The sequence below is a fragment of the Gymnoscopelus braueri genome (assembly GCF_963280865.1).
Source record: "Gymnoscopelus braueri genome assembly, chromosome: 11".
In the NCBI taxonomy this organism is placed as follows: domain Eukaryota; kingdom Metazoa; phylum Chordata; class Actinopteri; order Myctophiformes; family Myctophidae; genus Gymnoscopelus; species Gymnoscopelus braueri.
Window position 1 is genome coordinate 31678490 of NC_137613.1, and position 23532 is coordinate 31702021.

Here is a 23532-nt window from a genome sequence, read left to right on the forward strand (position 1 = left end):
CCGGTGGGGGAGTTTATCTTGGCCAAGCAGCTTCTGCTTCCACTCCAGATATAGCAGGTATAAGTGCTTACAAAACGTTACATAACAGCCGGCAGGGGCCAGCTTTCATTCCAATGTGATTTCACTAATTAGTCCTCCTGCGAGTTACCTGAACACTCGCGCCACAGCAGTCCACACTGAATGCGTAAACTATACATTATTCATTGGGTATTTAATCTAATAGCAGTCTGAAGAGGAGTCCGTTTAATTAGAAAATCTTTGGACATTTTTGATTTGCTTAATTATATGTTATATTCCTTTAACGCCCTCCGTGCTTTTTAATATCAAACTACGTGAGAGACGAATGGCCTTCATGTATGCAGAGTCCCTGCGATAAGAACTTGAATAGGCCCAATTTGTGTGTTATTATTATTATAGGCCATCCATGATGGTAAACATGCTTTCTTGAGTACGTAGTTGTGACGTCAGGGATGAATGGGAGCGATGCAACTATGCGCAGTGAAGGGACCAGGCAGACAGCGAAGAGGGAGAGTTGGCAATTTGACAGATTTACAAACGGACGCAGTGTGTGTGGGATAATAATCGCATGTCAGTTTGCTGTTATTCACCACAACCTATGCATCAACTGTAACATATTTCAATCAGACACAACCCACACAACAGAGTCTATAGTGGACCTGCGCGCCTCTGGATAGTGAAGCGGTCTTCAATAACATTATGCGATAGGACGTTTTGACGCTGCTCTCACCGCTGATTCATAAAGCGCTTCACTATGGTAAGTAGGCTATGATACTATCACACCTTATATTCACTGCAGGCATTTTGTAATACGCTTTAAGTTAGCTGCTTCCTCTCGGTGTGTTTTTTTTTAGCTACTGGACGAATCTCCATGAACGATCCGCATCCTCCAAGGCGCATTTTATTATGCTGCCCATGTTTTATTTTTAGTGTTGGCGTAGATAGTTCTATGCCGGCAGGTTATTCTGGATGTACAGAAGGCAGGCTGTGCGACAGTGGGCTGTCCGTCCTCCCTATACATACACCATATTCAATTCAAATGTATTTTGCTATATAAAAAAAAAGGCCAGTTACACTATACTCAGTCATGGAGTGTGTTTTTGTGCCATATGTCAAATATCAGGTGGATTTGAAGTGCCCCAATGAAAAGTAAAACAAAATGAGGTTGCAAATTAGTTAATTAATTGATTATGTGTGCTGTATGCATTGAGATCAATGCATACTGTATGAGCAGGCCTTGAGTGTATGTGTGTGTGTGTGTGTGTGTGTGTGTGTGTGTGTGTGTGTGTGTGTGTGTGTGTGTGTGTGTGTGTGTGTGTGTGTCTGTGTCTGTGTCAGATGTTGGACATGACATGAGACCAGTTGACTGGGGGGTCAGCAGGATGTCAAATTGGGTGTTCCTAATTCGATTTGACTGAAGTTTGATAATATTAGGGAGAGGTTTATGGTTATGGTATATGTAACAAATGTAATAAGTCAATGCAATGTCCCTATAAGTTTGCAAAACCAAGGTGTGTGCGTGTGTGTGTGTGTGTGTGTGTGTGTGTGTGTGTGTGTGTGTGTGTGTGTGTGTGTGTGTGTGCGTGCGTGTGTGTGTGTGTGTGTGCGCGCGCGTGCGTGCGTGCGTGTGTGTGAGAGAGAGAACAAGAGTGTGTATGCATGTGTATGTACATACTGTATCTATTCTATCATGTTGTAAACCTAATAGAACACCGGCTCCAAGTACAGTTATACAACCGACCTAAGTGCATTCATGGTATGTTTGGAATGTAACCACTTCACAAGACTCTCAAGGCTGGCTGGCTTTCGTACTTAGATTTTCAAACTGTAGTTTTTGTTTGTGCACTGGGATCACACTGAGCTTGAAAAAGCATGAAATAGACCAGGAACACACACACACACACACACACACACACACACACACACACACACACACACACACACACACACACACACACACACAGACTCACTGTTGTAATCAGTCGCCCATGGTTCAGATCTAAAGGTGATTGGATTTGGCATCATGCTGAGATGTATCTGGTCATTTATTCAGTGATATTTTAATGTTATTACCCTGCTCCCAGTTCCACAGACCTGACCTCACCTGACCTGACCACACAATCTCAGCTTACTTGGCCTGGACGGCTGATGAGTATACAATACAATAGCTGTGTATGTGTACCATAAAGCCAGATTTGTTGCGCACAGGTCACTCCCCGAAAATAGCAGATCGACAATTCAGTATACAACATCAAACCAAGTATAACTCACTTAACTGCACACATGTAAAAGAGAAGCCCAGAAGCCTCTAATATATTCTTTGGTCAGGGCTCTCACTCCCCTTTGGATGAGCCGTAGATATTTGGTTTGCCATTAAGGGAGACCCGGGGTTGAATCCAGGTGGTTACACATGAATATGTGCCCCTGTGTTTCTCGTCTTTGTGAGGAACAAAATGTACTTACAAATACTGATACAGTACATGAGGAAGATCTTGGAAAGTAATTGAGGACATTTTGCCAGGCCTCTGGGTCAGGGTTAGAAATAAGGTTAATGTTAGAGTTGGCATAAGGTAACCAACTTCAATCCCTATACAACCCCTTCGCCCAACCCCAACTTTTGTAGTGCCCTCAAGCAGGTAGATGCCCTATGGCACACTGGCCATCTGGTTAAGGCGTCAAACCATCCCAGGAAATAAATACTCACGCCAATAGTCTGGCTGCATTTTGCCATAAACACAGTGAACAAGGATGGTGTCACAGTCGCAGAGGTAGTGGCAAAAAACAACAACAGAAGTTAGGTAAGTTAAGTTATTATAAATAAGTGTTGCAGTTCAATTCACATATTTTATTCCAGTGACGTTAGTGTGTAGTAATTTTACAGCATAACTTCGGCAGACACAGAGTCTGTTAAGAAAAATAAATAAATCAAAAACTGCATTCAGTCTGTAACAGAATCCTGAGACACTGCTCAAGCTGTTACTTGCACTATGTACATAGACAAGTGAAACTGATGCATGTATGCATGCCTTCTGCCTTCTTTCAAATTCTCCATTGCTGCTAAAGATACAATACTTGCCATAACCATTACTATAACCCTACTTAGTTGACGGGATCCCGCAAGGGTCTATACTTGATACCCTCATTTTTTCCCTTTACATCAAATCTCTTTGCCGAAAATAGCCTACCTACAAGCACCGAGCTTGTAGATCAAACATTCAGCTGCCGAATGTTTGCCCCAGAATAGAGATGCTAGGGTTCAAGTGGTTTAGAGATTTCCCTTTGAGGGTTAAGCCTAGTCATGTAGCTATGAGCTTTGAGGTTAGGCCGAGGGGTTAAGGGAATGAGTTAGTGGAATTCAATGGACGGCCCTCTTAAGTTTAGTAATAAAAACCTGTGTTTACTGTGTGTACCGAAAAGTGTGTGTTTCTTCTATGATATCTTTAGTTATTTGACACATCAGAAATCTGCAAGGTGTCAGTACTTGGAGCTGAGGGTGTTATCTGTGCGTGTGTGCGTGTGTGTGTGTGTGTGTGTGTGTGTGTGTGTGTGTGTGTGTGTGTGTGTGTGTGTGTGTGTGTGTGTGTGTGTGTGTGTGTGTGTGTGTGTGTGTGTGTGTGTGTGTGTGCGCGCGCGCGTGTGTGCGTGTGTGTGTGCGGGGGGGGGGAATGGGTGAGAGAGGTTTAATATGAAAGACAGAGACATGGAAATGTCATTCTCCTATTATAAGCAATATGAGTCATTCGTTTCTCACAGTCTTAGTCCTTTGGCAGTGGAACACACACACACACACACACACACACACACACACACACACACACACACACACACACACACACACACACACACACACACACACACACACACACACACACACACACACACACACACACACACACACACACACACACACAGGCACGCACACACAAGCCCACAGCGGGTTTCATGCTTTGATACTTTCTGCATACATTTTATATAACTGCTCGTACGACACATCTTCGGGACATCTTTGCATTGGTTTGCCACGCAGTCACGTTGATGGGCGTGTTCCCTCCCTGACTACTGTGTTTGTCTGCCTGTGTATCTATGGTTCCTGACTGTGAATCCAACTGAACAGAACACACCCAGCCAGAGGGTCACCTGTCAGGAATGTGCTCGGCGTGTCATCTTGTGTCTGTGTTGTTCCATGCTCTTGGCGTGGTGGATTCCTGGAAAAGGATCAATGCCACACCTCCCTGCGTTACATAACGTACAGAGTTGTACATCGGTACTCACCTAGCTTACGTTGAACCGGTCTGCACATGATGGATGTTATTACCAGAGCACCTCATTATATATGGATTTGTATTCATAGTTTTTCATGCTTGCTTTGTACATTTCAGTCCCTGTGGGAATGTTGCTTACAATACACTGATGAATTGCAATGTCGTCTTGTTTGAATTGCTTGCCAACTTGTTAAATATTTAAAAAAAAACATTGTTACTAACCAGTATGTACTATGGATGAAAAGTACAAAAATATTCTACTCAAGTAGAACTAGTGTAACTTGACTTTAATATGAAGACTACTCTGTACACCAGTAACTTACATGGTCACCATGAAAGTGTCACTGTGTCATTCAGACCGTAACCAGTTCTACTGTATATGAATACACCCAACCCTACTTGACCAAACCCTCTCCAGTTCACTATGAATATACCCTACTAAACCAACCCCTCTGGTTCAGTGGAGAGGGATTTTTCATCTTTTCTTTATTAGAAAGCTTTCTCAAAGATTGGCTCATGCAGGAAAAGAAGTTCAAAGAAAACTTAAATGGAAAATCTTCTTGATTGTACCATAACAGCAGGCTAATCTGTAATTCGTGCCTTTCCAAAAGTAGTTGAATACAATACAATATTAAGACATAAGTGAAGGTAGAAATACTGACTACTTAGAATGTAGACTACTAAAGAAAGCTGCTAAATTACCGAGAGTACTTGTAATTAGTTACAAACTATTCAGGATTCACTCTCAGTAATTGTCAGTTCCTTGTGAATTTATTTTCTACTTTCTTTTATCAGAACGTGTGAGTCCTTCTCACTCCCTGTTTTCCCCTTTTCTCCCACAGAAGACAGAAATCCAGTGTGTCCTGTTACCATCATATCCTTAGAGGGCCCTCACATTCACCTGGGCTGGAAGCCTCACGTTGGTGCATTATCTGATCCCCCCTCCACCCAGCCAAGTCCTATTCGCTGACATTTGTGGAAGCATGGAAAACTGACCAGCCGCGAGTTGACAGACGCCAGGCTCCTTCCGGTCCGCAGCCATGGCAGGGTTCAAACGTGGACATGACGGGAAAATAGCTGGACTGTATGACTTGGACAAGACACTGGGCCGTGGACACTTTGCCGTGGTAAAACTCGCCAGGCATGTCTTCACCGGGGAAAAGGTACACCTTCTCTAAATGTTTGTTTAAATGTACTTATGGGTGTAAGCCCAGTGGGGGTCAAAGGGTGCAGATGGCCTGGGCCCAAGGTCAACAGGTGGCCCGTGCAAAGGTCTCTGTGGTTGACCCTTAGCCACATGAACCCTAGTGTCCCTATTCTGGGCATGATATAGTAGGCGAATATTTGTCGAAAATAGGCGAACATTCTGCAAAAATAGCAGATCTACAAGCTAGATCGTCCATTTTTGGCAAAGACATTTGATGTAGAGGGAAGAACCCCGGTGAACGAAGTATATATAGGGTTTAAGTGAAATGCGTTAATTAAAACACATTTCAATTTGTCATCTGATACCCCACACCCTGCTGTTATTGTGAAAATGATGCAGTCCAAAGCACTTGGCCAGTCAGATGTTAAGAACACACACACACATATTCCGCTTTTGTAAAGCAAAGTAGCCTGATTAGATAAGTAAAATATATCACCAAAAATCAAGGGCTCCAAAAAGAAAATCCAAGCTACAGAGAGAACAAGAAAATGAAAGTAGCAGAGAGGTAATTGCCAATTGTTTAGCCAAATAAATTGTGTGATGAAGCTCCAGGCGAAGCTGAATGTGGCAAAGGTCAGAGTAGCAAATGAAGCATTAGATAGCTCACAGGGTTTTCTAAGTGGGGGCTGCCTGCCAGGGAGCGGGAAAGGAGAGGAAATTGAAAAAATGAAATTAGAATATGAAGAAAAATGATTTCAGTTCATAAGATTTTTTTTTTTATTTTAAGCCGTTTCACAATAGGGGGGCTGTAGCCAGAGGCTATGGCTATTTTTATATTAAAAAATCATTTTCCCGATTTTTCAAAAATAGCAGATATACAAGCGAGTGCCGCGCTATGAGCTTGTAGATCTGCTATTTTTGAAAAATCGGGAAAATGATTTTTTAATATTATTTTCAGAAAAACTGTTAGGATTTAGAACATTTTTAGAAGCGGCCTCAGGTCTTAATGGGTTAAACTCTATACTTCATTGACGGGAGTCTCGCAGGAGTCTATACTAGGCCCCCTCCTTTTTTCCCTCTACACCAAATCTCTTGGCTGTAAATAGCTGGGAGTGTGATCGCTGCATTAACGACTCCTACAGGTTGGTTCAGGGTGCCTGTTCAGTGGGTTGTGGAACTGAAAGGAATTAGCGTGTTCCTCCACATGCGTCACGTCCTCCCAGTGAAATTTCTCAATGTGGATTGGAACAGGCACATGGTTGTCGATACCCTCCCACATGACCATCTGTAGTGGTTGGCAGTGACAGGGACTACGTGTGAGGGGGAAAACTGTGAAATGGCATAATGGCTAAATTGAGAGAAAAAGAGAAAACATTATTTGTTGGAAAAGATTGAAAACCGATAGATGAAGAGTAAATGTATTAGTGCACTTAGGATTTAATGTTTTGCAGAAACTTCTTCAATCGATGATTTTACTTGTCTTTAATCACTGTACAGTCATCCTTGTTTTGTTCTAAGTTAAAAAGAGGAATATATCTGTCACAGGCTAATTTTAAAAGGCATTTCTTCTCTGTGTTTTGAATTAACTGGCTTGACCTTTTGTGCTTTATAATCATATTGAGTATATGTGTGTAAAAAAGGTCTTAGTCTATAACATTTTGAAAATGATTCTTAGAGAATCCTTCTGTGTTACTAGTCACTACAAGGCTAATAGCCAAGAACTTATTTGAAAATGCGTGTGTTAGTTGTATTAAGGGTGGGTGTGTGGTGTTAGTGCAGGAATGGTTAGAATGAGGGGCCCGGTTTGGAAAGTCTTGTCCCCCTGTCCATAATTCGTAATGGCTGCCCTGGCCCCAGGGTTAGTTACAATAGTTGTTCTTAGTTCATTCATTAGCTATTATCGTATTACATTTGTTATATTATGTGAACGGTGGGTTGAATTTACCCATTAGAAGGGAATAAAATGCAGAGATACAGAAGTTTTGAGTACTTTTGAAATACAATGCTTTACTACGTCGCTCTTTATAGAAAACGGGCGTTCTTTTTGTCTGACAATTTGTGTTGAAGAGAAAGGTATGGATTACACAGCATGACTGACGTGACACTATGCACTTGCAGGTGGCGGTGAAGGTAATAGATAAGACCAAGTTGGACCCGGTGGCACGTGGTCACCTGTTTCAGGAGGTGCGCTGCATGAAGCTGGTGCAGCACCCTAACGTGGTGCGCCTCTATGAGGTCATCGACACGGCCAACAAACTCTACCTCATCCTGGAGCTGGCCGATGGAGGAGACATGTACGACTGCATCATGAAGCACGAGGGAGGCCTTGCTGAAGAGGTGAGTGTCGCAGTGGTGGAAAGTAACTAAGTACATTTACTTAAGTACTGTACTTAAGTACAATGTTGAGGTATTTGTACTTTACTTGAGTATTTCCAATTTCCAATACTTTCACTTCTACTCCACTACATTTCAGAGGCAAATATTGTACTTTTACTCCACTACATTTATTTGAAAACTTTAGTTACTAGTTACTTTTGAGATATAAATTATGATATAATGAAACATACCTTAATCACTTTAACCCTATTTTATACATAGGCTATTTGAAAATAGCCGATCTACAAGCTCACAACGCGTCGCATCGCGACGCGTTGTGAGCTTGTAGATCTGCTATTTTCAAATATTTAGTACTTTTACTTTTGGTACTTTGAGTACATTTTGATGCCAATACTTTTGTACTTTTACTCAAGTACATTTTTAATTCTGGACTTTTACTTGTAACAGAGTATTTTTATTTTGCAGTATTGGTACTTTTACTTAAGTAAAGAATTTGAGTACTTTTTCCACCACTGTGAGTGTGGTAACTGGGAGTAGTGTGCAGAGGTTCCCAAACCTTTCCAGGCCAAGGACCCCCAAATAGCCATAGCCACAGAAAGAAGAAAAACAGAAATAGCCGACAAACTCAGCTTGTAGGTCAGCTAGTTTGAAAGAGTTTGGAAATAACATACCCAAAATAGGGACCTTAATTTAGCACAATAATCTTATGAATTGGATTTGAATTTGAATTGAATATTAAATTAGAGTAGTGTATATTGTATGTATGCACATACTAGTTTGAGCCTGAGAGAGTTACATCACTCCCCTAATTCTCGGTGTGCCCCATCATTCTTCCCCCCCCAGGAGGCTAAGTGTTACTTTGCCCAGATCGTCCACGCCATCTCCTACTGTCACCGGCTGCACGTGGTGCACAGAGACCTGAAGCCAGAGAATGTGGTGTTCTTTGAGAAGCAAGGGCTCGTCAAGCTCACCGACTTTGGCTTCAGCAACAGGTTCCAGCCGGGGACGGCCCTCAGCACCTCCTGCGGCTCCCTGGCTTACTCTGCCCCCGAGATACTGCTGGGGGACGAGTATGACGCTCCCGCCGTGGGTGAGTGTGTGTGAGATGGAGAGAGAGAGAGTACAGCAGTGGTTCTCAAACTTTCTCAGTCAAGTACCCCCAAAATGATATGTATTTGGCTGCGTGTGTGTGTGTGTGTGTGTGTGTGTGTGTGTGTGTGTGTGTGTGCGTGTTTCCTCTCTATGCTGTGCCTGTTTTCAACACTCTTTGACGTCACTTGGGTCCATAGTCCAGTGTGTGTTCCCAGTAGATGAGAACGGAACGCAGCGTCCTCTGATAGCCCTGCGCACAGACTATGTAACAGATATGACCCCATTGTACATCTTGGCAGAGAGACGGACAACTTGACACACTATCAGCCAGCTGATAGGGTGCAAGGACATGTTGCAAGGGGTCAAGTATGCCAATGTGTTTATAAACTAGATTTGATCCATGCAATAGAATACCTCCTTAGCACTTTAGATGTGCTTGTAGGACACCACACAGTTTATCCCCATCAAGATACAAGATTTAATACTTACATCCCCTATACTGTACAGGTACAAGAGAGAAACTTTCTTTCGGTTTCGGTTTGTGCGTGTGTTGTGCGCTTGTCGGTGGGATTTTTTTTACTTTTTCCCCCCTTTTTCTCGCCAATTTAGTCATTATGCCAACTATTTCCTCCCTGCACACATTTCTGTGTTGTCACTAGGCCTGACCTCGACTAAGTCGACTGGTTAGTCGCGGGGGGTCCGAGTCGACTGCGTGTCTCTTAGTCGACTCTAGTCGAAAAAAAAAAAAAAAAAAAAATTATTATTATTATTATTTTTTTTAATGGCCAAAAATGTTTTAAATTGTTTTTTGGCCAAGTCTACACCTGCAACCACACGTAACTTCCACTTTTTTCTTCTTATTCCTCGTCTTTGTATTGGTATTGTTTGTGTTGGAGCGCCTCAGTGCGGCTGCAGAGTTCATGTGCAACCTCTTCCAGAGAGAGATAGAGACACTAGAAACTCTGCTGGAGACACAAAACAAACTGTGTAGACTTGGCCCTTTGAAATAAAATGTATTTTGGCCCAAAAAAAAAAAAAAAAAAGAAAACGGTTTTTTTATTATTATTATTTTTTTTATTAGTCGACTGCCAGTCGACTATTGGCAATTAGTCGCCAATTAGATTCGACTAAACAAATCCTTAGTCGGGGACAGGCCTAGTTGTCACTGCTGTTAGGGTTAGGGTATCATACTGACTCACCTCACCTGCCAGTGAGGAGCCCCCACCGGGAGGACGTAAGAGCCTCCGTCCTACTCCTCCCACCTAGCCCGTATAGGATTACATGTGGTATCAATTATCACCGCCCTTGCCTCGGCTTCCCAACCCCCGAACACGGGCCAATTGTGTTCGTATAGACGCTCGACAAAGCCGGATGCACCACAGTGGATTCTAACCCCCAGACTCCGTGGTGGTGGGCGGCTACGTTTACTACTGCGCCACCCGAGGGCCTGTGCGTGGGATGTTTTTAAAATGATATTATAGTGTGTGTGTAGGTCCTGCCTTAATAAATGTGCGTACATGTGTGGTTTGTGCGTGTTATTAATAAAGTAAACGCTGATGGCATGTCAGCGTGAGGTTGGTTTTCTAAACCCTCTATACTTAGTATACTAAATACTTAGTAATAGTTGACCAGGGTCAGTTCAGCTCTGTATTTGGTGTGCTCCCCCCCCCCCCCCCCCTCTGCACCAAATCTCTTCCCCCAAATTAGCCGATCTATTAGTAGATCGGCTATTGTCGGGGCAAATATTCCCCCCAGAATAGGGACGCTAAGGTTCATGTTAAGTGATTGTCTTCTGCACTGTGTGATCCTTAATCCCCCCCTACCCTGTGCTCCTTCTCTCTCCCTCTGACAGCGGTGCTGATCCTAGCTCAGCCACAGTTGAGATATTGAAATGCAACAGAAAAGAAATAAAACAAACAGAAGCGTGGAGATCGTACTGACGTTCAGAGCGGGGGAGAGAGATCATTCTTCCCTAGCCAGAGGCCTTTGCATTACAGCGAAAATAAATAAATAAATAAAATGAGAGCATGAGGAGCAAGAGCACAGCAGCAGAAGCGCTTTCCATTTTTTTCTGACTGAGTGGATAAGCTGTGGCTATTTTCTCCTGTCTTTATCTGCCACCTCAGGTTTTTTTGTGTGCAGAGCAGATGAGCTGAGCAATGGCTGCAAATGGTGTTTGTGTGTGTGTGTGTGTTTGCGTGTGTGCATGCGTGCGTGCGTGCGTGCGTGCTTGCGTGCGTGCGTGCGTGCGTGCGAGCTACAAATAGCTTGCAGGCATTGGCCGGCACTGAATATCTAAAGTCAGCTGTCCATTTAAAAGCCCAGCCTGAGCCCTTGACCCAGATTACAAATTATTGCATATATACTGTACATTTGTGTCTAATACATGGCAATATCCTGAGTGTTAATCTAACTGATAGCATGAAAATCGACTACTTACTACGCTTTATACCCTTAATTCTCTGGAATTGATTGAGTGTATGCACGTTCACATGTCTGACTCTTTGCTCTATTGCTCAGTCAGTTGAGAAGATTGTAAGGATTTTCCATTCATCCTGGATGTTACATTTGTGCGATTGTTGCTTTCAGTAGAATAAAATAGATTCATATGGAATCAGCAGAACCTCAGCCGGGTGTTCAGCACAATACTGAAGTCTTTAGAGGCCTCAGAGTCACCGGGCAGAGTGTGATCGCTTCCATTATAATTCCTGGGTGGCTGTCAGCTGTTGGGGTGTGCCAGTTCGTTGCCAGGTAGCACTATTCCCGAAATACTGCTAGATTTTACAGAAACACGTCCTGTCCTTTCAGAGCTCCCTGTGAGATGTGCTTGGTTGATAAAGAGGAGTGGTAAACAAATCCAGTTTGGCCTCTTTGAGCTTCTGCCGCATTCCTGTGCGGTACAAGGAGAAGACTTGTTATTTAGTTCCTACCGGCAGTGAAAGATGGTGAATGCAGATCTTGGCCTGCGGTTAGATGTGTCAGACAAAAGGAAGGAGTGTTGATTAACTGTGAATAATGCCCTATCTCTAAGAGACGGTGAAAGGGGTAGTTTATGCTTAACAGCCATGTGCAGCAGTCAACGACAGCAATATCAAATGTCGAGAGAGAGCAGTGTTATTCAGAGATGTCTGAACCATCTGGCTTATAAATGAAGTTATCAAGGAAGTGACTGGACCTCTGACGTAGTAATGAAGGACTACGGTCATGGTTGCTAGGATACATTCGATAGGAGATGATGGTGGTGGTGGTGGGGGCTTGTGAAGGCAATTTAAAGGACTCCTTCACAGCTACGTTGGAATAAATACCCACCGCCTACAATAAACCTGTTGGTTTACTTAAAGGATGAAAATCTAAATACTCTGATGTGAAGCTATAACAATACATGTGAAAGTCCCATATCTAGGGGGGGGAGCAGTGGCTGAGGAGAAAGGGAAATGCTCCCAGTTTGCTCCCAGTTTGTTCCCAGATCCTCCCGGCATGGTGTCAAAGTGTTCTTGATCAGAACACTGAATCCCTAACAACTGCTTCCCGGGCAGCTGCTCACTGCTCTCAATAGTTATAGGATGGGTTAAATGCAGAGGATATATCATTGCTGTCGCGTGGAAACCTCATATGTCCGAAAACTTTTACTTTTCAGGATTCAAATTCAAAATGAACAAAAAAATGCAGATCTACTAGCTCCAAACGCGTCACCATACGACGTGTTTTGAGCCTGTAGATCTGCCATTTTTGCTACTTTTTTTTTGTGACACTGTAGTATGACAAAGTAGGGCATCTTCTCTTTAAAAGTTTGTGGCCAAGTGGACGGCATTTGACCCAGAATTAGCCTAAAGTGAATTGCTATAGACCGCCGAAGTCTGACGTCATTTACACATCCTTTGTTTGTCTACCTGGTTCGCAGTTTTCCACCCCCGTTCTGAATCCCATAGACGTATTTAATATCGCGTCAAATAAGAACTGTGTTCCAAAAATAAACAAATGACCCCGGCGTGTTGACTCTTATGGATATGAAGCATCAACTGACGGTGAAAAAACGCTAATGTTACTTCCGCCAAATTAGTTACATTTTCGCCAGAAACAGACTGTATCAAATATAAGTGACTGACTATCATAAACGATACAGAACCCCCTCCCTGACAATAACGCCGACACGCGGTGTTTATTTTTGGACCACAATTCTTATATGAGACGATTCTAAGATGACCCAATGTTATTCTCCATAGAGAAATTACTTCCGCAAACCTGGGGATGAACGAGTCACGTCAGGACTTCGGTGCTCTATAGCGATTGGTGGTGGTGGTTCAGTGCTACTGCTAATGTAGTCTATTGGATACATGCTATTTGCCATTGTCTCTAACATGCAAACAGAATATGTGTCAGTGGACCATGTCAGTGACACAAGGTCACATGGTCAAATGTCTTGAGGACACATTTTCTCTTTGAAACGCCCATTCGGACAGAGGCGACTGTTCTATAAAATGTGCATGACGCTGCTGAAGGACAAGCACATTAACCCACTTTCAGTGTGTGTGTGCGTGTGCGTGCGTGCGTGCGTGCGTGCGGAGCCAGCAGCAGGCAGCAATGCAAAAGCCCCAGGCAGATGCATCCTAGGCTAGTGTATATTTACGGAAATGGCTCCAATCAAATATGATTCATGCTTCATTTGAATGTGGGAGGATGGATTTTTATATTTAATATCTAGGTCACCTTTATCATACATGGTTCACCAACATATCCAGCTCACCAGGCTTACTCCACTTATCTACTGCTCTCTCTCTGATTCTGTTGGCTGTGTCTATGTTTGTTTCTTTTTCTGTCACCTTTGTCGTTGTGTTGCATATTATGTGCACATCGTGGTTTTTGACTGGGATACCAGTCCTACAGTACATTCAGACGTCCTGAGATTGACGTCACTGTGGGCAGTTTCCCGCGACCTTTTGATGATTGGACCGATTGACAGCCAATGACATGCTTGCAAATTCGTTCCCATGCTCTGGGCAGGCGGAACACAAATCGATAATATAGCCAAACGCAGGCATTTCAGAAGCACAGGGAATGAACAGCAACAGACGAACACACACACATACACACGCGGTACATAGATTTCTGTCCCCAGCCATGCACCGGCCAGCGAGCTATGAGCCTGGCCAGAGGGGCTCGTCTTCACCGTCAGGAGACCCAGAGCGCAAAATGACAACAGCGATTTTTCTCTTTCCAATAAATAAGCATTATCAAACTGCTTCACATGAACAATGTTGGTGTAATTAAGAGATTCGATAGGGGATATATGTTTTATTATATACACAATACACATATTTACAAATAAAAAAGCATCGAAAAGGGTTCATGCATTAAATTACAACCCAGTATCCCAGTCATATTGACATTACTTGTGTAATTTGTTCTTATCTTGTTGAAATGATAAATAAGCCCATGCTTATATTCTCTCTCTCTCTCGCTCTCTCTCTCTCTCTCCCTCTCTCTCTCTCTCTCTCTCTCTCTCTCTGTCCCTGTTAGGGCTCAGCCATTATTAGAATTTTTGATGACATCGGTATCAGCAACTATGCAGCTGATGGGGCATGATTTTTAACCTTTAACATTCTTTCAAAAACAAGAGTTCTACAAGCTCATAACGCTGTGCATTGCAAACGTGTAGATATTTTTGAAAATCTTTGAATATGGGGTTAAATAAAATGTTGAAAGTTCTGTTTGTGTGTTTTCTTTAACTTGTTTGCTTGTTCAATACTTTTACTTATTTAAGTTTAACATACTCTAACATTTTTACATATCAAAACGTTTTTTTTTTTCTGTTCTTTTTTTGTTTATAAGTTCAATGTTCTCAAAAAGCTGTGGCTCGAGTCCCTATCTATTCTCTATCTCTTTCTCTCTCTGTCTATCTTTGTTTCACGTGTTTGTCTCTCTGGTTGTGTGCAGACATCTGGAGTCTGGGTGTGATCCTGTTCATGTTGGTGTGTGGCCAGCCTCCCTTCCAGGAGACCAATGACAGTGAGACACTCACTATGATCATGGACTGCAAATACACAGTGCCCCCACACATCTCCTCTGAATGTAGAGAGTGAGTAACACACACACACACACACACACACACACACACACACACACACACACACACACACACACACACACACACACACACACACACACACACACACACACACACACACACACACACACACGTGCGCACGCGTTGGTATTACGATACATGGACCTTTTATGAATGACATTTGACCTTCTTTTTATGCCGTTTGTAACCATAACCCTAAAGCACCGAACCACCGAAAATAGCCAATCTACAAGCTCAAAATGTAGTTGTGAGCTTGTAGATCTGCTATTTTCAGTGGCACACTATTTACTGCTATCTGCTATTTACACCAGCACCCAACTATGTACAAATCAGGCTCAACTCTAATCATAACCCCTAACCCTAACCTCTAAATGCCTAATCTTAATCATAACCCCAAACTGAATCCTTCCCTAATGGTAAGCCTAAAGGCGGTTATACACCGGCGAATATGCGAATATACGCAAAATTCGGACTCGTTCCGAATAATTAAAAGACGCCTTTTCGCTTCGCTTTTTTGCTTTTTCGCTCCATTTAAAAAAAAACGTATTATTCGCATGAAAAAAATCGCCCCGGTGTGTAAGGACCTTTACTCTCCAAATCTTAAAAAACAAGCTTTTCTCTTGGCAAGGACCAGGAAAATTGTCCTCACTGTCTATTTCTCAAATTCTACTGTCTATTTCTCTAAAATCTACTAAACTTGTGTGGAAATTTGGCCCGCACAAGTATAGTGATACAAGCACACACACACACACACACACACACACACACACACACACACACACACACACACACACACACACACACACACACACACACACACACACACACACACACACACACACACACACACACACACACACACACACACACACACACACACACACTCAGTGCAGGTGCTGCATATTTCATGTTTATAGATGTGTGAAGAGATGGAGATGAGAGAAACAGTGGAGAGTGCATTTCTTTTGTCCTCCTTGTCCTCTCTCCATCTCCCTCCCTCCCTACCTCTCTCTCTCTCTCTCTCTCTCTCTCTCTCTCTCTCTCTCTCTCTCTCTCTCTCTCTCTCTCTGCCCCCCCTCCTGTCCTGCTTCACTCTGTACTGCAGTCAGCTGCTGTAGCAGAGATGCAGTGCTGTTAAGTATGTCTAATGCATCCATTAAAATCCGCTCTCTATTTTTAACATTGTGATGTTTGCACAGTGTTTTGAAGCCGTCCAGGGCGGATTAGCGTGAATTAATTTTGTATATGTATACTGGTGAATTGCTTTAGATGATTCTATCTCGGTGTAGTTTGTGGGGTTTGTTTATATGTGTAAGTGTAGAATTAAATCAAGCATACCTCAAGTATTTAAAACATTTAAAGCTACTTTGCAAACATGGAGCCTGATACACACATGCACATGTTATTCATTGATTATGAATGTGTATAGCAAACAATATGGCAGCATAAATTCCAATGAGGGTCCCTCTTACATCAACTGACCACTAAATCACTGTGACTCTCTCCAGTCTTATAGGGCAAATGCTGCAGAGGGACCCCAAGAAGAGGGCTTCTCTGGAGCTGATCGAGGGACACGATTGGCTGCAGGGCGTTGACCCGTCCCCTGCCACCAAGATGTCCACCCCCTTGGTGTCCCACCGCAGCCTGTCTGAAGAGGAGCACGGTGGCATCATCCAGCGCATGGTGCTGGGCGGCATTGCAGACCGAGACACTATAACTGAGTATGACACACACACACACACACACACACACACACACACACACACACACACACACACACACACACACACACACACACACACACACACACACACACACACACACACACGCACACAATGCATACAGTATGTGTTTAACATGTGTGTGTGTGTGGGGGGGGGGGGGGGCAGGCATCAAAAGCAGAGACAAGGATTTTCCCTCCACCGCCCCGATTGAATCCTGCATACATGCAATGTGACCACTATTTCCTCTTTTGATTTTGGGATATTTGCAGTCATGCACTAGTCCAGCTGGTGCCAGGTCCATCTGAAGGTTGTCATCAGTTTAACTGCCTACTAGCAACCTGCTGGCAGTCATCAGTCCTCTGCTGTGGCCAAATCTGATTCGTTTTCCAACCCCGTCACCTCGTTTTCACTCGCAGTCAGCATCACTTTCTGGATGCCGAGCAGCTGTGTGTGTGTGTGTGTGTGTGTGTGTGTGTGTGTGTGTGTGTGTGTGTGTGTGTGTGTGTGTGTGTGTGTGTGTGTGTGTGTGTGTGTGTGTGTGTGTGTGTGTGTGTGTGTGTGTGTGTGTGTGTGTGTGTGTGTGTGCGTGCGTGCCCACGTGTGAATACAAATTAATCTTTCTCCCTGTCCCTCTCTCTCAATTTCACCTTAATGCAATACCTGCTCCTTTTCTTCGGAAAGGAAGGTGATATAACTACAAATTGACGTCATTCTGAGCTTTGTGGATGCACGGTCTCAGAACGGTTTCTCAGAAACCGTGCACCCCCAGATTGCACCCCCGACTCTCCAAAATAGTTTGGAAAGCCTGTCCGAACCAGAAGTTTTTTCCGATGTCAGAAGGAGCATGTATTGGCCTTAACTCGCTCTTTCTCTCCGCCCCTCTCCCTCTGCTCGGTCAAGGGCCCTGGAGTCAGACAAGTACAACCACATCACAGCCACCTACTTCCTGTTGGCTGAACGGATCCTGAGGGAGAGACAGGAGAGAGAGCAACATAGCCAGATGAGATCAGCCAGCCCCAGCAAGGCCCAATTCAGGTACAGTATATACAGTATAAAACACTGTCAGGTGGAAACCTTGTAGGCCCTCATTTATCAATTTTGGACGTACAAACCAGCTTAAATTTGAGCCCAGGAATCAGCTTACGCCCACTTCCATGTGAGATTTATCAAGCAATCCTATACATTCAATCCTAGTGTACATTTGGTCTGAGCTTTGCTAAATCTCACGGCTAAAACCGACCGTCATTTAAATAACACGCCCTTAAATATTCTCGAAACGCCAACAACGTATAGAAAGCCAATAAGAAAGAGTTTCCCCCGCCCGCCTCGCTGCCTGTCATGTCCGCGTCCGACTACACACACACACACACACACACACACACACACACACACACACACACACACACACACACACACACACACACACACACACACACATGCACCTACTTACTGTGGAAACAGCAGTCTTTCATGTATTCCGTAACGGTACAATCTTTGTCAAGTGGGTTAGCAGCCTACATGTATGACACCAATCACATCGTCATGAATGGAATAAGTTTTCGTTTTAATTTAACCCCCGAGAATAAGCAGTGTGCAGCTGAGTGGAGACACGCACACTCTGCTGTTTTGCAAAATAAAGGAGCGCGTCCTCCCGTGGTCCGTGGCCGGCCTGTGACACCACGTTTATGAGAGATCAATCTGGGAACCCAGAACCAAATAAGAATGAAAAACAGCGCCCTCTGCTGTTTGTACTATCTTACTTGGCTCTGGGACAATGGCGACGTAGCACCCGTGCGCAAAGGAAACCGGGGTTTTGGTCTGCCTTCAGCTTTCACTTCCGGTGGTGCCACTATGTTTTCATTCCCACTAACAATATTTCTACACGGAACACTAACACCACTTCTCCCAGAGAACGTGGATCGTTTTGGTTATAAGCCCACTTGTTTCTATGATGAAAGAGTAAGTTAAAATGTGAATATCTTTCCGTGGTTTTGTCTGCTCCGCGGACGCTATTGTTAAATTAGTTTGGGTTTGTTTCGAGGGGGAAAGATCGACGGACACGTGAATCCCGCCCACAACATTTGATTGGGTAAAGCGCGGCCTGCTTCCTGATCTGAAGGCACGCCCACTTGTAGCCCAGTGCGTACATGTTATGACGAGCCTTCACGACATATTCCAACGCAGAGCAGAATCTGTTCTTGAGAGATTAATGAGAGATAGATAGCCTGGGGCTCATCATATGAACGTGGAGTGACTGATGAATGAGTAACCATTAATGGATGAAGGCTGGTGTGTGGTGGGCTGGTTACCTCCGAACTCCCGCTGTGGTCCTGTGGCCAAAATCCACCAAGAAGATCACTTGCGCTGGGCAGAGCACTCAGTGCAGATGAAAGGCGAAAGATTTCAAACAATTGTCAAAAATAGTGGAAATATTCGCTATTCGCTATTCTTGCGTGACACTGTCATACAACAAAAATGTAAATTAGCACATTAGTTTACAGTGACAAATAATATCAAAACAATGTCACAAAAAAAACACAGGAAAAAAATGAAAAGAAAATCAGCAAACAATAAAAACATGTTATTACTTTTTGAGCTTGTAGATCGGCTATTTTCGGCAAATAAATTTGGCGTGGACGGAAAATGCAGTTGTAACTCAGGTCAGTTTCACTAAGACTAGAGGTTAAAAGTATTGATTTAGCAAACCTGAGCTTCCCAGGAAGGTTGTTCCAGAGCAGAGGCCTAATGCATATTGTGGTTTCTTGATGAAAAAGTTTCCCTGCTGCAAACAAAGTGCCTTTAAACCTGTCTTCTCCGCCAGGTTTAAAGGCAGCTGCAGGGGAAAAGAAACTTTCATTTGGCAGAGAAATAAACACAAAATTGTCAGGGGGTTTGTGGAAGATAATATTTCCCCCAACCTACCCTAACCTGTGTTGTTGTTTTTTTACCTCTTCACAGGCAGTCCTGGCCCACCAGAGTCGACGTGCACCAGGATGTGAGTGACGGGCTGGGGGGTCCCGGCATCTCCCACCCAGGGGGCCCCCAGTCTCCTGCGCGCAGCGCCGAGAGCCTCCACAGTGACCCCCGCCCCAAAACCGCCCTGCTGGACCTCAACCAGCTGCAGGAAAACCAGAAGCCTGGCCGACAGAACCAGGAGAGGGGGGTCAGGCCTCTGGTCAAGCCCCACCTCAACCCCCTTAGGCTGGGCCCTCTGGCCCCCGCGGCGCCCTGTAAGACGCGCAGCCCCAGTCTGTTCAGTGTGGAGGAGGATGAGGAGGAAGAGGGAGAGGAAGAAGAGGGGCGTTTGTCTCCGTCTGCGCTGCCCATGCAGGTGGTGCTTCGTTGCAAGCCGGCCTCCTCCTCCTCGTCTGCGTCGTCCGCTTCCAATCGCCTGACATCTCGCATGAGCGCCCCGGTCCTCAACCAGATCCATGAAGAGGAGCGCGAGGAGGAAGAGGAGGAGGTCAAGGGGCTGTGTGGACTCGGCCTGCCAAAACCTAGCCTCAGCCTCAGCCTGACCCCTAGGATACCATCACCGCCACCAGCCTCGCCCTCGCCCTCGCCCACCGCTCCGTCGCCGGTCACCTCGGTGACACCCGGCTCCCCAGTGACTAGCGACGACGACCCTCTAGAGGGTCGTCGTCAACGGCAGACACACCGGGGTAGGGGCGAGAGCGACGCGAAACGCCAGGCTAAGGAGGGAGAGAGGCGGGGGACGGGGCAGTGCAGCCCGTCCAACTGCACCAGCCCGGGGTCAGGCCAAGGCAAGGGCCCGGCCAAAGCGGCCAGCGGGCTGGTGGAGAGCCTGAAGCTGATGAGCCTGTGTCTCAGCACCCAGTTCCACAGCCTGACGGGGGGAGGAGGAGGAGGTGGGGGAGGAGGAGGAGGAGGAGGCAGCGTGGGGCCCAACGATCCCCAGGACCGACCCATGTGGAGGATGTGCATGGGCGGCTCCACGGGTAGCCTGGACAAGGTCTCGCTCCTGGGCGGCCCGTCACCCAGGGGGAACCAACAACACCATCGCCAGCAGCCTCCGCTGGGCGGGGACCCGTTTTTGGGAGATCCCTTGCTTGAAGGAGGCCCCTGCTCGGGCACGCTGAGGCTGGGAGAGCTGGACCTGGCCAGGGAGAACCACAGGAACCTGAAGAACCGGGTGCTGCAGCTGCCCCTGTCCGACAAGACTTTGTCCGTCAACATCCACCGGAGCCCCAAGGAGGGCCTGCTCTGCACGCCCACCCCACACAGCTGCTGTCAGGTCATCTAGGGCAGTGGTTCTCAAAGTGATGTCCGGGGACCCCCAGGTGTCCTTGAGGGGGTTCCAGGGGGTCCCCAGCTAACTTGTTGATAGTAAAGAACCATATGGACCCTTACAGGTCTGTAACTCTGAGAGTGCACAAATCTGTGCACACATTTGTGCACTCTTCGAGTTATGGGGGTCTGTGGCCTAATACCTACTAAACTGGTGGTCCTTGAAATTAAAAGGTTTGAGAACCACTGATCGAGGGATCAAGACCACCCCGCATAGCTGTTGTCAGGTCATCAAGGCCTTCGGACGTATGACCTGCTGCATGTCTGCTACACGTCACGACACTGGCCTGTCTCTGCGCCACACCACCTGACGACCCTTGATCATCCTGCACAGTAAAATCCTCAACGTTACAATTGTAACTCTGAGAGTTTTTGTACACTCGAAAAACTGAGGATTGTTCTGTGAGGATTGTTCTGTGTATGGGAGGAGAGGTATGCTGTTGGGGTTTACTTCTCTTACCGCTGACTTGTGGTCAGAGAAGTATTTCGGTTGTGATGTTGCTGTTTCTTTGATTTTTCAAGCTAGCAAAGTTTTGCTTTGTGTTGCTAGCTTGAAAATCTTGAAAATTTCCGAAGAGCGACACCATCGGGCAAGTATAATTTAGGCTTAACAACACACAGCATTCTCAGTCGTCAAATCGGACATTAAGGGGAAAAACATAACGCTTGGACAGCTTGGACAGAAAGACCTACAGTATATATCACAGGGGATACAGCAGTTTTACTTGACGTTGCACAGTGACAATCTTTTGTTCTTCACTTCCTTCGTTACACATACACATAACTTGTACACGCACAAAGACACCTGCGCACACACACACTCATTACACTCTGCTCAGCTGGTCGAGCCGATGAGTTTAAATATCACATTACCACGTCAGGCATTGTGTGTTTGTTTGTGCTTTCACTGTGTTTTTCATATATTTGTTTTAATTGCCAAGTCGAACTATTTTTAAACATGTTTTCTTTTTTTAAGCCTGACTGAAATTCGGACTATGGTTTTTAATGAATGGCGTAACAATGATATGGTACAAACATAAAAGGGAAAGTGGCACTTTTAAGCGTAATCATACTCCGTTGTCGAGCGCTGAAAATAGCCGATCTACAAGCTGACAGCACGTTGCATTGTGCGCCGCCACGCGTGGTCAGCTTGTAGATCTGCTATTTTCGGCGAGTGACTGTAATGGTGGCACATAGTGTTTAGTGGTCTTATCACTGTTTTATTTTTATATCTCAGACAACGCTCTGCAGTCTCAGACGGGAAATGCACACTTACTCATGAAGTCTCTGCATGCCTACTATACACGGCAGAGTTTGTACATAATTATGTGAATACCGTAGGACTTTTAAGCAGTGCTCCTTTTAGTATTGACAGTAGAGTTGTATTGCAGTAGAAAGTTGACCATTAGATCCTTTTAGAGACCAGTGTTCCTCTCTAGAGATCTGCCGGATGTACAGGGTTTGGGTTAAGTGAGTGGTTCACTGAAACCACAGAGTCCTACAGTACACAGTGAAATCCTCAGTGTTCATTTTACTCTGGGAATGTACAAAAATGGTTAGTACTAGTTGTGCAACAGTTAATCGAACTAACCGATTTAATCAATTATAAAAAGTAATCAAATGCAATAACAAATAATATAGCAGATCTACAAGCTCACAACACATTGCGATGCCTTGTTAGGTTGCACATCGGCTATTTTCACTATTTCTGTGCGACTGCCATCGCTTACAAATAGTGGAAGTATAAAATAAGGTAGAAGTATAAAATAGAGTTTACGTGGTTAATCAGACTAATTGATTTAGTTTAGCATAAATAATCAATACGAATTTTTCATATCAATTTGTTGATATATTTTAAAAATAAATAAAAAAACAATGCTGCTCAATTATTCGACTAATCAAACAGGTTTAGATAGAATAATTGATCGTTGCAGTTGTAGTTTTGTACCCCTAGTGGTTACACTGTCAATGGGACCTAACCTTTAGAGGTCAGGGGTCCCCTCTCCCCTAAGCCGTAAGTCCTTGAGTCCTGCTTACAGAGTTTGTTCTCTGTAGCAACATGGGGAAGATTGGATTGGTCAATGTTCTAGGACTAAGTAATGGGGCCATATCAGTCATCAGGTGTTGTCTGATATGTTTTCAATTGGGTTGTGATCATTGCAGACCCAGGTCCTTAAATTAGACCAGGCAGGTCTAACTGCATGGTTACGCACTTTACGCTGGTTACATTGGTTACAAAGGTATAAATGAACACTGAGGATTGTAGAGTGTGTAGCTTCTTTTAGGTGTGGTTGCAGTTCTGTAGGCAGGGTTGAAGCCAAGCTTGAAGACCATCATTTGTCATGAATATTAATGCTGAGATGCTAAGCTGGAACCAAACCAGGTGCATTCTTGTAGCGTCTCTGAATCATGGTAGCCACTGTTGTAGAGTGTTCCAAGATATGAACAACATAGGGGGTAAAAAAAAAAAAAAAAAAACACTGCTCCCTGCTCCAATATTGGTCTGTGTAAATGGATGTTTGATGCACCCCAGCCCAGTGGAATATATAACTGACAGTG

The 23532-nt window shown here is 44.6% G+C and overlaps 1 protein-coding gene across 2 annotated transcripts; it reads left to right on the forward strand.

Moving 5' to 3' along the window:
* The first annotated feature begins 514 nt into the window (after positions 1 to 514).
* Positions 515 to 22826, forward strand: LOC308095933 (SNF-related serine/threonine-protein kinase-like). Of its 2 annotated transcripts, XR_013934092.1 has the most exons (9): positions 515 to 775; positions 5123 to 5443; positions 7546 to 7764; positions 8608 to 8854; positions 14791 to 14932; positions 16450 to 16662; positions 17566 to 17700; positions 19624 to 22049; positions 22123 to 22826. XR_013934092.1 is itself a non-coding variant. In XM_080443105.1 (8 exons), exons 2-8 carry the CDS (start codon positions 5321 to 5323, stop codon positions 20927 to 20929), a joined length of 2385 nt encoding a protein of 794 aa, XP_080299231.1. In that variant the 5' UTR covers positions 515 to 775; positions 5123 to 5320; the 3' UTR covers positions 20930 to 22826. The 2 variants fall into 2 exon arrangements, 1 of the variants encoding a protein (XP_080299231.1); XM_080443105.1 differs by having other exon boundaries at positions 19624 to 22826.
* The last annotated feature ends 706 nt before the right edge of the window (positions 22827 to 23532 follow it).

Excerpts from the sequence above, each read along its gene's own strand:
- LOC308095933 (XM_080443105.1), top strand. The coding sequence starts at position 5,321 with ATGGCAGGGTTCAAACGTGGACATGACGGGAAAATAGCTGGACTGTAT. Across the intron at positions 5,444-7,545 it reads ATGTCTTCACCGGGGAAAAG|GTGGCGGTGAAGGTAATAGA; the intron begins GTACACCTTCTC and ends ATGCACTTGCAG. Across the intron at positions 7,765-8,607 it reads AGGGAGGCCTTGCTGAAGAG|GAGGCTAAGTGTTACTTTGC; the intron begins GTGAGTGTCGCA and ends TTCCCCCCCCAG.